General features: G+C 43.0%; 1 protein-coding gene across 6 annotated transcripts in view; it reads left to right on the top strand.

Moving 5' to 3' along the window:
• LOC122577758 (leucine-rich repeat-containing protein 4C-like) overlaps window positions 1-16,911 on the top strand; it is a 265,892-nt gene that overhangs the window by 62,576 nt on the left and 186,405 nt on the right. For 4 of the 6 annotated variants that reach the window (XM_043749306.1, XM_043749303.1, XM_043749301.1 and 1 more), the window contains one exon: window positions 7,234-7,299. The exons of 1 other annotated variant lie outside the window; for it this stretch is intronic. In XM_043749306.1, coding sequence (XP_043605241.1) covers window positions 7,234-7,299 — 66 coding nt within the window. Of the gene's footprint in view, window positions 1-7,233; window positions 7,300-16,911 lie in introns of those variants that run through there. One more of the 6 variants, XM_043749307.1, reaches the window with a different exon arrangement.

Genomic DNA, 16,911 nt, shown 5'->3' with positions numbered 1-16,911 from the left:
TACAAAATAAGCGGAATAATTTTTTCATATTATTACTCTATTCTCTACGTTATTTCAACAGCTTAAACTTTAGAAGCTTCCGAGTGCATTTTGTTTGCGTCGATCTTTCATCGAACGCGATACCCTTCCACGTCCATCCACGTCCCTAAAATCCATTTACATCTGTGTATATATATATATATATATATATATATATACGAAGACGCATTAACATAGTAACCCATTTATACAGACGCTATGTTATATAAGCATATATGATATAATATAGGTATATCTATATAAGCACACATACGTAAATGCATGTGTAAGACGATGGCCTGCGCATATAAGCATCAATATGTCCAATATTCGAGCCTACGTAAGTAAATACATAGCTATGCACAAACAGGCAACGGTATTACGTGCACCCACCGACCGATATAGGTCGGTTATAGGTGGAGGGTAATATTCGAGGATGCCGAAAGCACGTTCGAGCGATCGATCTCTCGGTCTGGCCCACCCTCTTAGCGAGTCTTACACCAACACGAGCTCCTTCAGTTCGCGGTGCCGGTTGCATTCGGGGCTCGAGACTCGAACGTCGCAAGGAGAGAAGCGCGACCTGCCTCTGCAAGAGGATAAGGGCGGATGAAATGGAAAGAGAGAGAAGCCGAGAGAGAAAAGCTAAGGCGAAGGGTGGCAAGAAACGGGGTAGAAAGGGGACGGAGAAATGGAAGGAGAGGGAGACTCTCAGTAGGTATCTCAACTTACGATTGCCCCGGGGGCGTGCACAGAAGTGCAAAGCAATCGTCTCCCAGCTCGACCCCACGGCTATAGGTTCTGGAAATGGTAACGTATCGAAATACATGCGGCAGAAACGCTCGGGTCCCGCGTTACCCTCTACTTTCCCGAAGCTCGCGTTACATCGGGCTGAAATCTACGGCCCATAGAATTCCCGCGAAACTAGAATTCGCCTCGTCTTTCCCTCGATCCTGCCTCTTGTCGCTTCATCCTCGCCCGTTCGCTTCGACGATGCTACGATGGCCCGTGCGCTTTCGCCCCCCCCCCCCAAGGCTTCCTCTTTGCCCGACGCGATCAACGCTCCACGCAATTATACGGCGAAAGAAATTATAATCGCGCCCGCTGCTCTCTCGCGATACGCTCTGTCCGCCTGCGCGAGGTTTAACCGCTTGTTTTCTTGACGGAATTTATGGCAAAGTGCAAAACAGTTGTTCTCGGTGGATTTATGGCCGTAGATTCGTTGCGGGGAAAGTCTGCCGGTGATATATCGAACATCGGAAAGGCTACTGTCATAAATAAAAAAAAAAAAAAAAAAGGCGGAAAAGAGTACGTAGTTTGTTATGGTAGTAGAAATGTGCGTTCTTTTTGTAACGCGCGATCGGCGATAAGGCGTATAGCGTATGTTGATCTTAATGGTCGCGATTATTTTATGCAACGTATCGTGAATTATAGTAATCCGTGTCGTTACACGCCAAGTCTGCTTTCCGCGATTTGTCGAACGAACATGTACTTATACTTATCACGGGACTACAACATGCTTTATATAGCATCTGGATGGTACGACTTTTATCGTTGTTGGGTTGCGTTCCCTTTACCGTTTGCTGGCTACGCGTGCAAGAACAAAACGGAAACAGATAGTTGATGGAAAATTTTCCCGCTTGGTCATTACCCCAGTTTTAAGGGTATTTTGGCTGAGAAGCGTCAAAGGAGAGTTGGTTAACAGCTACACGGATAACGAGATATTGGCAAAAAAATTTATGACCCGACATAAATCCATAAACCCATTTACTCAGAAGCCATAAACGGAGAATAACGTTTTCCAGCCATGCATGACTTCTTAACCATGTATTTTAAGAGAGTCGAGGATCTGTTAAACATTCGGAGAAGATCGTCGTCGAAACTGTTTGCGGCTTTAATGATTGTCTGTGCGAATTATCGGCTTCGATTACGAGAGAAAACTTATCTGAAAATAATAGACCGAAGATGATAGTACAGTTTCACGTGTTAGAACTTTGTTTCCATGGAAAGTTAAAGATGCGCGTAATATCTAGTCACGGTGCATCCCCTTAAAATTAAAGAGATCTTGGAAAGAATGTAAATTAATCCACGTAACACGTGCAAATTCTTACAAACTGAAAAGATCGGCAAGCGAGTCGCAACACGCGAGCGATATTCACAGTTCAAAGTGTTCGTCACGGTACATAGTAGTTTCAAAGCCTGTTAGTCAAACAGTATGGGTCGAATTCTGCGGAGAACAGGAAGTTCCATTGAATTTAATCTTATTACGATTACTCGAGTTTGCTCGACACAGACACACATTGGGAAACAAAATAATCGTCCGTCGACGCTATAGGTTTTCGTTGAAACGTATCGAACTACAGAGCGAAGAGTAGTAGCGATGAGGGTGGATCGAAGCGGCATTAACCTTAGCTTCGGACTCGTGTTACAGCGTCTACGACTCGCGGAATTCCCGAGGAGGGCCGCTGTTACGTTCTTTCGGTATCCGTTGTTCGCGAGGTACATATTTCGTCGTACCTCGTGAGAAGCGAGTAGAAGGCATGAAATTTACAGCGGTAAACTGGGTTAAGTTCAGTTAAACTAAGTTCAGAGGGAAATGTTGACTAAAAGTTAAATCGCCGCATCGTAACACGTTGTGAACTACAATATTATCGATAGATTTCCCAACGAGGAATATCGTTACTTTGCTGCGATTTCTCTGGCCATAATTCTGCTTCTTCTACTTAACTCGTGGAGACCTTTAATTTAATTTGAAATTGTTATTATCCGAAAAGTAAAATCGTAGAAATGATTTATACATTTTGTATTTTAATTCAATCCTTACCATGTAAATGTATTTATGGCATCTTTAAAACGCAGATAATAACAGTTCTTCGCAGATATTTTAGTATTATCCAACTTTATGTTAAATATTTTATATCGAAACGCGACAAGTTATTAAAATGAACGCTGTTACAATGATCTTTTAAGAAACGATCGTCACGCGAGTGAAAACGGAGGACACTCGCGTTACTATGTAATCCTGCAAACGATAACAGATTATCTTAGAAACCTTAGATGCAGCGACACGTAGAAGAGAAAGAGATTCTCGTTACATTCCTACCCTCTTGCTCAAATTACAACGAGAAAACATACGACTTACGGAATCTCTTGAACTTGAATGTTTTCATGCTCGGCCTTTCATTATCTTCGCGTTCTTTCGGTGTGTTATTTATCGTTCCCAGCTACGCTATGCCGTTTCACAGATATTCCATGAACAAATCAGTTTCTAACTCATCCGTTTATAATATTTTATGATAATTATATAAAACAGGCTACACCTCGCCGATTTCGATGATCTTGAAATACGTCGTCGACACGTTTTCCTGCACAACTTTTTCCCATACACAGGTTACCGTGTCTCGGCCTGGCTTCTCGAGGTATTCGCGGCGGAAAGCTTCGATGCAATTTACCTCGCGATTACGGTTGATCTCGAAGTAGGCGGGCGCATTTAACAAGCTTAACTCGTTGATAAGAGAAATAACCATTTTTGATATCGTATATATAAAAAAGAGAAACGAACGGGTCATGAGTTGGGTCATAAGTAGTATCCGGCCAACAATAAAATTCGCTGGCACGAAATAATTTTCAATGCATCTATCGATATACGAAACGTTGCACTGTGTCTTATCTGTTTGTTCGTCGCGTACATACTAATAACTCAAATCAGCAGATACGTGTGTACGTGTGCCCCACTCGTAACCTAACGATAACCGCGTACGGTTTCAATTTTTGGGTTTCCGCGACGGGCTTTCAATTATAATTTCTGTCTACATTTCGCGCGAAACTCACGGTCAATTATATCAGAAGCAGTTACCATTGATGATATCATTGGAAACGTCGATTCGAACCTCTATATTATATAATTTAACAAACGATTGATATGTACGTAGATACACGTTCGAAGATATTTCGTGGTACTATATTTTTATTAAACTTAGCACATATAGATCGTTATAATTAAAGCGATGACAATTAATGTAAGTTAAATATAATGATAATATAACATAAACGATAATATCAATAAGCGATAATTAAAATAAATACGTACGTATAATTTATGTTTCCGTCCGAATAAAAGTTGAAATTAATTTTACCAAAAGTATTTGTTTTCTTTTAACGATAATAATAATAATAATAATAATAATAATAGGAAATCTGTTTTTCTCTGGAATCTGTCATTTTGACGGATTTCGTAGTTCTCGAGTTAATGTACTTTAATAGCAATTAACGTATATACGTTACGAAAACCAATTTACATGTAATTTGTAATTTTCGATGAAACATCGATGATAAATTGTTCAAAGTTGTCGCGTGCCTATTTGATATGTTATATTTTGTACGTCATAAATTAATGGCGATAGATAAGATAATGAGAAAATCAAATGGAAACGCGAAGAATCGATAAATGATTAAAAGCAGAGCAAAAGTGGTAGCCGAGATTCCGATTTAACGTCGATAATATATTATTGCGATGAATCACGCGGTGTGTTTCCACGACGGCGAGCACATCGGAAACGAGAGAATTCAGCGGTGAAAACTCTCGCAGACCACACGAGTAATGCATTTTTTGAGAGAAGCATCGACGATCCACCTCTCCTTGCCACTGCTCAATTTTTCAAAGCGATTCGCTGGCAACGAGTAGATACTAATAGTCGAAGAGGTTCGGTAAATTCAGCGCGAATAGAAATCGATCGGATGCCAGTCAGCGACGCTAGCTGCAACAAAAATCCTTAGATCGAGGTCGCCGCCACGCTGATCCTCCTCCTCCTCCTCCTCCTCCTCCTCTATATAGCGAATGCCTCGAATGGAATTCCGGAACATTCTTGACGTCCGTGACAGAGCTATCGAATTAACGGTGTGTACAATCCACGGTGAGACGGTGGTTCCCGTTCTATTAGCCGTAGTTGTCGGTTTTACCGCGCCAGTTCGCCCTTACATAGCTGCGGCGCACGGTGTCAGTTTTGCAGCTTTCTTCGGCAACTATTCCGAACACTCCGACCGAGAACCAGCTCCGTCGATTAGATCGGTCCTGCTTCCCTTCCTCGCCCCTTTCATTCTCCTTCTCCTCCATCTCGCAGCGCCACTCTACTTTCTTCATCGAATTCCAGCGTAGACACGGAATCTCGGTGCACAATGAGCAATGACTTTGACGGGGACTTGCGATTCTGCAACGTCCTGCGATTCTGCTTGATGGGATAGCAGAGGCAACAATACCGACACGTAGCATCGTTGAAATTGTGTTCGTACGAATGTGTACCGAAGCTAGGGGGTATAATGCGATAACAAAAGGTAATATCTCAATAAGATGGAAGAGTACGTAAATGGTAAACGCGGACGAAAGGCTCTATCAACACAATGCGTTAAATATCGGATCGTAACGCGCACTGGATCGTTCGTTGCAACCAGCGGAAGCTTTCAATTGTACATATATATATATATTTCTAATGACGGATAGGATAAAGTTGCGGTTGTTTTTAATTAATTTCGTTCGATGCACATCGCAAACCGTGCAACTTTTCATTCTTATTCAGTTCCTATTCGATAGGTTTCCTTTGTTTCGCGAGATTCGCGAAGAAGAAACAAGCTTATCGATCAGCTCGCCGACGAACGCTCTTAATTCTTTCTTTTTCCACCGAGGAAAAAAATTTCCCTTCGATTCGGCCATTGAAACGCGATCTTCGTTCGTTACAGATGTTCCAACGAGTTCGAGCAACTTTTCACCCCTCTGCCCGTTAGCTTCGCAGTTTCAAACAATAAACAAACGAGGCTAGGAACCGAAGTTTTAGACGCTGCTGCATTTTTTCCTTTCTCCTCCTCGGCTCCTTCTCATTTTTCCCCTCTGCAGTTTCGCGAGTTTCCAGCAAATTATTCTCGACTCCGCGGTGGAGGATGACTTCCGGCGATTACAGGAACCGTGGAAATCCGAGCGGCGCGAGTAGAAACGGTTTCTTTGCACGGAAATTCGACGATGCAAAGGGGTACTGGGCGAGCAAGAAGCGACAATAACGTCGGAGAGATAGCATGTAATAAGAATAATTGTCAGCGATGTTTTATGCATCGCGGTGATTTCGCATTCAGCTTGCTAAAGTAGTCGCGTTTGCTAAACTTTCTTGCGGCGACAATCTTAAATCGTTAACGATGCAATTTTTCCATCTCACCTGGCCTCTCGTTCTCGATGAACTTTTTGCGACGGTTCGCGTTGTGCAAATTTCTTTTTACGCGCAAAATGATTCTACGCCATTTCGTGCTTCGCCAATACACCGACTCACGTTGCCTTTCCTCGAACCGAGGCGCAAAACGAACATTTCTACGTCTTTGTGTAACGAGCGCTTTCTTACTCTCGGTGGTTTTACGAGAGAATTGCGCTTCGTAAAAGATGAACAACAAGAACTACGTGCATTGCATAAACACCGGTGTTATGTTTTCCGAGAAATAAATACATTTTTCAGCTTGTAGACGCAAATTTATGTAAATTTCGTTTCTTAGCTTGAAATACAAGTATAGCACTCGTATTCAAACTTTTGCCCAATTTTTCTTTAAACACTCTGTATCGTAATCAAAATTCTAATCGGACCGCGTAAAAAGCGTAATATCGTTTGTAACGCAAAGTCCGTTTGCTATAGAATCTCGCATATATCGTATATGTGCGAGCGCGATTAGCAGACCTTTCGTTAACCGAAATCTGAATTTAAGTAGCGGGCTAATTAATTGTACATGTCCGACTGTACGAACAGCTTCGCGACGGAAAATGTTATGAGTGAACGGTAACGACGATCTTTTAATCGTTACATTATCGCATTAAACGTCGTGTACATCGTTCGAAAACTAGATCGGCAATTTCTGCCTAGAGAAACTAATCGTCGTTGTGGGTTGCTTTTAATTCGCTAGAAGCGATAAGACCGTATCAATTTGTAAAAAAGGAGTTCTGATAAAGGTTTAGCGGTGTATGCAAAGTAGAATGACACACGACAATCGATATGGAAGTGTGACGGAAAATTATACGTTATTAAACGTAGGACACAAACGAACAACGTGAAAAATAGGAATTTGCTTAGAATTATAAGTTGCTGCGGTGCTTACTGGATTCTGTCTCGAGTGGCACCACTCGTCGCCCCGGTTCCTCGAAATCCCCCAGGCTGCAGATCGATCTAACAAGCACCCGTGGTTTTGTTTCAGATGAATCACCAACGCGAGTCATCGGAGCACCGTTCGTCGGCCGATTCGCAACTACGCTCGTCACGGGTGAGTTTCTATTTCGATCTCCGTACTCTGCAGCCTGATTACCATTTAAGAACGCGTCGAACACGTAGAAAAGTTTGGAAAAGTACGCGTATGAAAGCTGCGCGAAAGAGAACGTGCTGCAACGGCGCAAGAACGTTGATGACGGCGAGGGTTCGAGTTGGTTGACCTCGTGCTTGGCGACCCTCTTGTGGCTGGTGTGTCGGATATCTTGAAAATCTCGTGGGTCAGGGCGTGGTAGCGAGCCGGTCCGCAATCAGGTTAACCTGCCATGTCGCTCGACCAACTTCCCTGCCATTCGCTCATTCACTCGCCAAATGCATTCACCGTCCACGAGACTTTCCCTTCCTTCTCCCCTCGCCCTCTGTCACGTACGCTCGGCCATTCCGATTAGCTGCAAATAATACCCGTAACAATAGCCGCTGCTCGATACAGCTCGTTCCAGCTCGTTCTCGTTGCACTTATGCCCTCTGTCCGTGTCCATAAAGCTCGTCCGCGGTGTGTTCGTGTTCTTAATGCGGATGTACGTGTAGCTACGGCCGGTTTATCGCGTGTGTCCTCACACAGTTGATATATAGGGTCGTGTGCGTGCTTCCCCATGCACATGTGTCTCTATGATCTATGCGCCTCCACTTGGCCGTGTATACGCCTGTGCTCGTGTACGGTTCGTGTTACGCGTCCCGCACAGATTCACGATCCTGTGTGAGTAGCGATTCGGTCGGGTGTGCGTAAATCAGCGAGCGTACGCGCGCGCGTTTGCTCGCTCGCTCGCTCGCCCGCCCGTCTTCCCTTCCGATATCCATCTCGCGCAAGCGAAACGCCTGTTAACCCGTGTGTACGTGCGCTGTGTACTTTTGCCTGTGTCTAGGAGTTGTACGCGTTATATATACCGTCACTCGGTATACCGTGGGTAGGGTACGCGCACACGCGAATTACGTATATTAGGATGCGCGTGACCTAGGGATATACGCGCGGCGCAATGACGCGAAGCGAGTTAACGTGGCTATGTAGGCGATACACGCGTGTTTACCAGCTCTCCGTAGTGTGGCGTGGCGTGGCGTGGCGTGGCGTTGCGTTGCGTTGCGTTTCGTGGCGTGGCGTCGCGTCGTCGCTATAGTCACGGAGGTACAGTTGGCTCGGGCTGAGCGAACCAAGTCGCGCGCTAGTCGACGTGTGCGTGATTGCGTGCATGCGTGCATAAGACCCTTTGTGTGCTCGGGATTCGACGAAGCTGCCTTTACAGCAGCGTCGAAGAGACACGAGCCAATCAATCCCCATCTGCTTTCGGTTTCGCCTACCCTACGTGCGCTCCTCTACCCTCGTGCTTCTACGTCTCCGGAATTTCGATGATCTTCGCCTGGAAACAGATTTATCTCGCCTGCTTTCCTTTCTCTTCGCCCAACAGTAGCTTTCCAGTTTGTTCCCTCCCTTTCCCATAGATTCCACGGGGATGTTGCTCGCCTAACATTCTGGTCCCCTGTGTGTTTCTATCTCGAGGATGTATCCCGTGCAGAGGCAATTTTATTCCGCTTGCACCCCGAGTACGGTCTCTCACAGTGGCTGCACGTTCGATTACCGTCTATAAGGATCGTGGCAAGGTCCGCTATCGGAGAATGTCCTACTGCCGTCTCTCTCTCTCTCTCTCTCTCTCTCTCTTTCTCTTTCTCTTTCTGCTCGATCAACCGGGTATACGTCTTCGGAGAGCCAACGAAGATGACTCCTTGGGGCTTAGGGTGCGCTTCCATCGTAATATCCTCTTCTTCAGTACTGTTTTTAATCTAGTCACCTAGTTTCGAGGGTCCTTATCTCCAGAGAGATCCGTCGTTTGTCATCGTGTCAACGGCCGATAGTCCGTGAAAGCCACCCTCTCGTTCGGTAAAAGTTAAATAGCTTTTTTGCCGTTGGTCTGTATTATCAGACTTATCGTGGCGGAGATTCCGCGTTCAAAGGAACGCGTCGTTAATCTTATAGGAGCCAGATTGGGGTTACGGCCGGATCGAAGGTTAAGGTCGAACTTTCGAATCGTCGGACGAAGCACGGCGTTAACGGAGAAATCGGCTAATTTCCACGGTATACCGGGTGCCGAGTCTCTCGACCCTCGCCTCCCCCTTATCTTATCTACCCTTCGATTGGACGAGACGGGACGTTGTAACGGTTGGAAATTTACTACCTCCGTCGTGGGCTGCGAATCTTCCTCAAAGACGGAGATAATGATTTGAATTACAGACGCGATGCCTAGGTGACGTCGCAGGTGTATAATTGTGCGCGATAGTTGGTAATTCGCGCGACAGTTGCCGCGCGCCGTCGGTTTCGCCAGACCCGTCGCCTGCGGACTCGACCTGGTCGACCGCGATAGCTACGCGAGGATATGAGACCGGAAACGAGTTGCAACGATGCGAATAACCTCGTCAAATTCGACCGATTTACCTCGTATCTTCTCCCTGAGAACTTTCGCCACTGCGGCCCGCCCTTTCCTTGGTTTCGTCGAGCGCGATTTTTCTTCGGCCGATTCACGCCGCGTTCGCGGTAACATCAACGAGCTACTTCGAACCAGGTCGATTTCCAAGCAACGTCTGAATCGTGATACGTAATTCGCAAACAGCCTGCGCAAGCAGCAACGCTGTTTCGATGGGGAGACCGGCGAACGTCGCATTCGTCGTCGAAAACGATTTATATCTCGAATCCAGAGCGTTTCTGCTCGAGCAACGGTGAACGCGGGAATAAATTTCGCGAGATGTCTGCCAGCGGTGGAGACTTCATTACGGGCGACAGCGGCTTATTAAAAATGCCCGCTGAACTGGTTCTCTCGTCGAGCGCGATTATGGACGACGGAGCGGAGTGTCGTAATACGAACTGGAAATTGTGGCGCGTTGTTCGTTCCAATCTTTACGGTTTAAAATGATCGATCGCGGTCTTTCTTTTCACAATTTGTGGCTGGCAAACTGACTTAAACTAAGATGTTTGCACACCAGCGGAGAGTCGACCGATTTTCAAAATTTGCCTTACGCCGTAGTAGTTGTTATTACGTTTATTTTTATGCTTACACAAGTAACGTTGTTTTATTCGTCGTTCAAAGTTATCTTCTAAAAGCGCATAAATAACGTATTATGTATTCAGGAGGGAAAGATACGAACGACTCGACCGAAGAAACGTTAAAGTACGAAGGTTGGCGCGGCAGGAAATGTGTAAATGTTTCATTTTATGGTTTCCCTTTGATTAAAAATAATAGCTGTCGATTAATCGCTATGAAGTTTGCAAACCAATTTCGTTCGCGTAAATTATTCCGCGCGTGTATGTACATGTACGCGTATAACCTATTTACCGTTCGACAAACACTTAAAAAGAAATACAAGCGTTCAACCGTCGAAATACCGCTTAACGAGCGACGTACATGAAAAAAGTCGGATGTTCTGAGAAACAGGCGCAATCTGTTTTACGCTTGAACTTTTCTCGTGAAAAGAACAAAAAATGGGACAGACACGGAATTCACCGAGAGTTCGTTAGGAAGTACATACCTACGTAGACACTTTGATATAAATTTGCCGTGCACTCGGTTGTGGTGGTAAGGAGGGCGGCGACATCCGCGCGAGAAATATGTGGATGCACGTCTTTCAGGTTTCGTGAAAGATTGAACGAGAAGCTTAAGTCCACGGCCTCTGAAAGGATCAATAGCATTTCGCGCTTGACAACGTGATATTCGACGAACGCCAGATTTTCAACGGAGTTTTCCTCACGGCCCAGATTTCTTCTATCCATTCTTCCCTCTATTATTCGCGGTATGAACGGCTGAACAGCTTCCCAAACTGTGCGTTGACGCCGTCTCGCGAATATCCGTACATCCACAGGCAATAAGGTGCACGACCTTATTAAACGCGTCAGGTATCGCGTCACGTCCATCTACTCGCTTTACCCTACGAGATATATGTATCAGTAGCGAGCTATCGTTATCGACATTCGATCGCAATAACTACTTGCGAATTTTCCATCAAAAATAGAGAAGCCTCGCACGGTATAAGCCAGAGGGTATCGCAGAAAAATCAAGCAACCGTCTCCCGATATCGATTCCCATACACCTATAATTCTCTACGTTCGATTCTGCGTCACCGCGTACAGCGGAGAACTTTGCGCAATTAATCTTTCATCTTTTTGTTTGCGGCCTAGAGCAATGAATATTAATACACTCGTGGAAACAATGGATTACATGGTGAATAAATTACAGCGCTACCAATAGAGAAAGACGATTTATCATTCGCGTTAAAAGATGTACATTTTTCATGACGAGTCGATGGAAGATCGATCGACACAGCGATAATACGAAGGATTTCCTTTTCTTCGTGCGAAACTTTTCTCTCGAAACACATTTCCATTTGCCAATAGCTCGCTGCGCCGGACAAATGGTAGACGTTTTCTTATACGTATCAAAATGATTTAGGGGAATTATTCCATAGAGAAAGTAGTAAAAATACAGAACATAACGTATTACTTTTATTTGGAAAATATCCTTACGATCCCTGCCACTTTATTCTTCCGAATACAGCAACGAACGTATGGAACAACGACGATACCGAATTTAGTGCAAATAACGCCACCGGTGTAATAATATCGCGTTTCCGTAGCTTAAAACTAAATATAGCCGGTTGGATAGAGAAATCGATTATACCCACGTTGCCAGTAAATCACACCTATCGACAGAAGAATCTGGTCCCTTTCGATGCGCTGTTCTCTGCCAAAGATAACGTCGTAAGGATGGTTCGTAGGAAGCGTTAATCTTATTAGTCACGTTTTTCCACGAAGAAACCGGTAAAAACCTGTTTTTCGTGGGCATCGCCTTGACACCGTTGATAAACTGAATCAAAGAGTTATTACTATAAGACAAAAAGGAGAAGAAGGTACGAAGTTTCTGAAACGGATTTCGTTAAATACTTTATTCTACGAGAAAAGATTTTACAGTCGATATAATTCTTAAGGACAAACGTTCGATCTTAAAATACGCGAACCTCGATTGTCGTACATCTTCGCGTCATGATAGAACGTGATATCGATCCTAAAGTCAACAAAATCTTGCAGAATGATTATTTATCACCATGTACTTGTTACGTGAATTATTACAATGTAATAAATCATAACAGGTTTAATGCAGTAACGCGATTAATCGGCATACGTGTTATAATGCGATTATGTATTTAACGCACGTGTCCCACGGTATCTCAAAATTACTGCTTTTTTTCATTTCTTTTAGAATTACGCTTCGTACGAGTAAAATATTATTAATATAAATTATTTTACTTCAGATTATTGCGCACTGATGGATTATACTAGTTCAACGCGAAGCGTTATATGTATATGATTAAAGTATCGTTACACATTTGTTCGTAATGGTAATATAATAATTATTTAGCTTTAAAAACTCAAATTTTTCGATATTAGATCCTAATTAAATATAATGATTATATATGCGCATCGTTATCGAACAGCTAGCAACATGTACATTCCGTAACGAATTTTCGATCACTCATTATCCGTTGTTAATAATTATTCAACGTAGCTCAAACGCCGAATAAAAAAGAAATATATATATATATATATATATAATCTGTTAACTTTTTGTTTATCGTAAAATACATACTTTCAGTTAAAAAATATTTATACGAGACTATTCTACCCGACTAGTGTCTTTTCAAAGAGGTCAATCAACGCGTGCAAACGTTTGACGAATGGCATGATTTTGTTTTCGTTGGAATTAAGCTTAAAAGCGACAACATTGTGCTGTATTAACTCACCTAGTTTCCACAACGAGTGTAAATGGTCGATCGACTGAATCGATGATGTCAGCATGTAACATCCAGGTCGAAACGATAACGCTACGTGTTTTCCTCGACGTCACATTTCCTCTGTTCGCTGTTACAGGACAACGAAACACGGACCTTGTTCCTTCGGGTTTAAATCGTTTGCGATCACGGTCACGATCGCGTGCGATCGATCTGCCACCACGCGATGGACTTTTCCTCCTCGGTTCTCGTTTCTCGTTTCTCGTTTCTTCGCGGAAGCACACTGCGCGAAACGAAGAAGCGCGAAAGCTGATTCCGCCACGACGCCGTAAATCACCGCTAGCTGGATATATAAAAGCGATTATCGAAACTTCGTTAATGCAATTTTCTTGCCTTTCGCTCCGTCGCCTGATACACCGTGCGTTAGCGAATAACCGCTCAGATATATAACGAATTGATAGAGAAGCACGCGCATTCGATAGACATTATTTGCGCGCGAAAATCATTATTACCCGGGTTACAGAAATTTGCCACGCCACAAATTGATACCTAGCACCGTTTGGAATTGATACTCGGTACCATATGTTCGACAAGCAATCGATTACAAGATAATTTGTTGTACAAGTTTGATTAGAGGTTATCGATCAAAGCTGAATGCATGTGAGAAAGTCGAAGGTGTTCGTTTGTAGTTTGTCGTTTGTCGTTTGTCGTTGGTTCCTTCGTTGCGAAAGTATTTTTCGTCCGAGCTTTTTAGAGCATGGACAATTCTATTAAAAATCATGCGTTCACCGTCGGAATCGATTCTTCGTTATTGATTTTCATTAAAGGTCCTCGCGCTCTTCGTTCCAAACGCCAACTTCCTATTGGTCTGTATTCGACAACTTTTCAAACGTGATTTTCTCGAAAATAAAGCCTTAAACGAACAAATTTTAGTGTCCGAAATGTACGGGATTTGCAGATTTACAAAATTCCCGTTCCATCATAACGATAGTTGGATTTTAATAACGCGTAAATGTTTATTACTATGGAAACTCACTATCGTGGACTTTGTTCGTCAGATAATTTACTATTCCTCGATTCTTATTATTATTTCGGTATTTAAATAAGATTATACTTGGCAGAAGAAGATCTGGCCTTGGTGAACGTACATGTCGTTGGTTTTTAACTTTGGAGAGAAGAGGTTGGCGCAAACAAAAGAATTATGGCGATGATACAGTTACGACTTCATTGTTCGGTGGTCAATTTACCCGAAGCGGTAGAAGAAGAAACGAGAGAATAAATGCGATTATTAACAATGAAATATCCGCCTTAATTGAAAGAAACGCTGTAATACACAAGAGAATAGTTAACCGTATTAAACAGCTTCGTATAAATTAATCTTTTTACGAACAAGAGAATTTTATAATGATCGCAAAGCCATTTAATTATGACTGATTTATCGCAAAGAATTGTAACATGTATCTTTCCTTTGGAACGAAAAAATAATTCTTATAATTACTAGTCCTCGGAAATGAGAAAAGAAGGAGAAAGATATAAAAAACGCAAAGAAAGAAACCAGCGACTAGAATACGAAGAACAGTTAAGCGTACGAAAAAACTTGCTTCGCGATGTCATCTTTTGTTCCAGTCGCGTTCCAACGATATGCCTCATGAATAAAAGAATAGTTTTAAAGTATGTGTAGGGCACTTTGTTAAGTCGTCGAATGTTGCTCGCAATTATCATAGCGAATCGATAACGATCAAATTTATTTCGATCTTTTAAGTTGTACGATGCCCGTTCATTCAGATTGTTGACTTTGCCAATCGAAGAAAGACGACGTATTATAGTTGAACGATGAACATCCATTTTTATAGCAAACTCTCTTCGCGTTTCACGAGGATCGTTTTCCCTCAGTGCTTTTAAAGCATCCTCATCTACCGAAGTATTAGGTATATCGCACAAATCGTTTCACAGAGAAGAATCAGAGAAGAACGGAATTTTGCAAGGAACGGCTGTATTTTTCTTTCTTAACGGCGTTTCCTTTAAATATTTTGTTTGTATTAACAGTAGCTGCACCACCGTTGTTTCGTAATTTGCAAAAGTACAAGAAAAAAAAAAAAAAAAGAAAAAATCGCATGAATTTCGGTAAAAGCGTAACCTGTGTTTGTGGTACCGAATTAACTGTTTGCTTCGACTCTCACTCTCTGCCATCCGTTTCGCATTATCAGATCCCAAGAACGATTTTACTCTCGGCCAAGACTAATTAGTACAATTTGAAATATGTATATTACACGATCTCCGTATCTGTTAAAACGTTCCAGTCACACCCAGCACTCACGCTAATTCGTACACACCTTTAATATTCAGCCGAGTAGGAATTTAATACCGCGTCTTTCTCACGTAAACTCGTCGTTCACGCCAGCTGTACGAATTCGTCTACAGCTTTTCTCCGAAACATTTACTTAACTAATTTCAACAAGAGAATTGCAAAAATAGTAGATTTAATGTCGTATTAATATTGCGTCATCCCGTCTACTCGGAGTAACTTTAAACGTTACAACTTGCTCGATTCTTCTTCGAAACATATCGATAACAGTTCTATCGGTATGCAAGCGCGCATAATATCGTGACAATAAATAATCGTGACAAAGCGCGTTTCCAGCTTCTTCGGTAGTTTCGCGTAATTCGGTTTTGCCAAGAAACGCATAATTCGATAGGCACGTGGTGATTTTCGTGACCGGCTGTAAATCATATCGGCTAAAATCGGCCTACAGGAGCACGAGGATCAAGACGAATTTGAAAATACAGCGTCACCGCAATTATTCGAACACGGACGGCGATTTTAACGCGCGCGACATCGATATTTAACGGAGGCTCGGCGCGAACAGTACTCGAGGTTAATCGCGATCGATTCGATTGATTTGTTATTCGCACTCGAGTTTCCACGCTGTGGCCCAGCGATATCTTGGTCGACGCGAAACGCCACGGAAACTCGATTGCATCGACACCGTCAATCACGGTCTGAAGCTCGGATAAAAATGCGATTGTTGAAACTTGGCTAACGTAATTTCAGCGGCGCGATACCTCGCCGCCCGTCATTTGCACTTCAATTACGCGTCAACGAAAGCACCGCTATAAAGGAGATAATAACGGACGGTTATCGCGTAAAGATACTATAGCCACGCTGGGAAAATGCACCGCTCGGTCCGCTGCAACGAGCTTCGCGCAAGTGTGCGAAAAGTGGAAAGATGAGGAGACACGCATTGAACATACATATTCATGTATTTCTTTCGCTAGCTTTGAAACGATAACGAAGCTCGACGCTGAATTAAACATATTGCCCGTTTCGCGGCGACATGTCCAAGTATCGCGCGAAATGTGATTTCCGGGTTGAAAAATTGATTTTAATTTTCGCGTCGTTCTATCCTTATGGCTAGCGAACGTTGTTGAATCAGGTAAGTGCAAGTAAGAACGTAACTGATGAGAAAGTTGCGTGAGAACGAACGGAAAGATCGTAGGGGAGTTAAACGTAATTAAAATTGCGAATTAAATAATTATTAAGAGAATTATCGCGAAGATATCAACTATCCGACCTGATATTACCGTTACTTCGAAATAGCATGCAGATTTACTTCGAAAGCTAAAAAAATTTCAATTCCCTTGCGTTCCCGCTGTTTCTTCCTTCGTACGCGTGATTTTTTTTTTTTTTTTTTTTTTTTAATTTCTGCATCATGACGCATTAATACATGGCGGATACCGCGTACAATGTAATTAAATTTTAATGAGGTTTCTGCATCAGGCAGAGTTTCCGTTTTCCGTTTCAGAAATAGGCCACCTAAATAATTTTCCGCGAAATTGATAGGTAGAG

This window comes from Bombus pyrosoma, linkage group LG2 (assembly GCF_014825855.1).
Source record: "Bombus pyrosoma isolate SC7728 linkage group LG2, ASM1482585v1, whole genome shotgun sequence".
NCBI lineage: Eukaryota > Metazoa > Arthropoda > Insecta > Hymenoptera > Apidae > Bombus > Bombus pyrosoma.
Note: the sequence above shows the minus strand (reverse complement) of the source record. Positions and strands in the feature narration are given on the sequence as shown.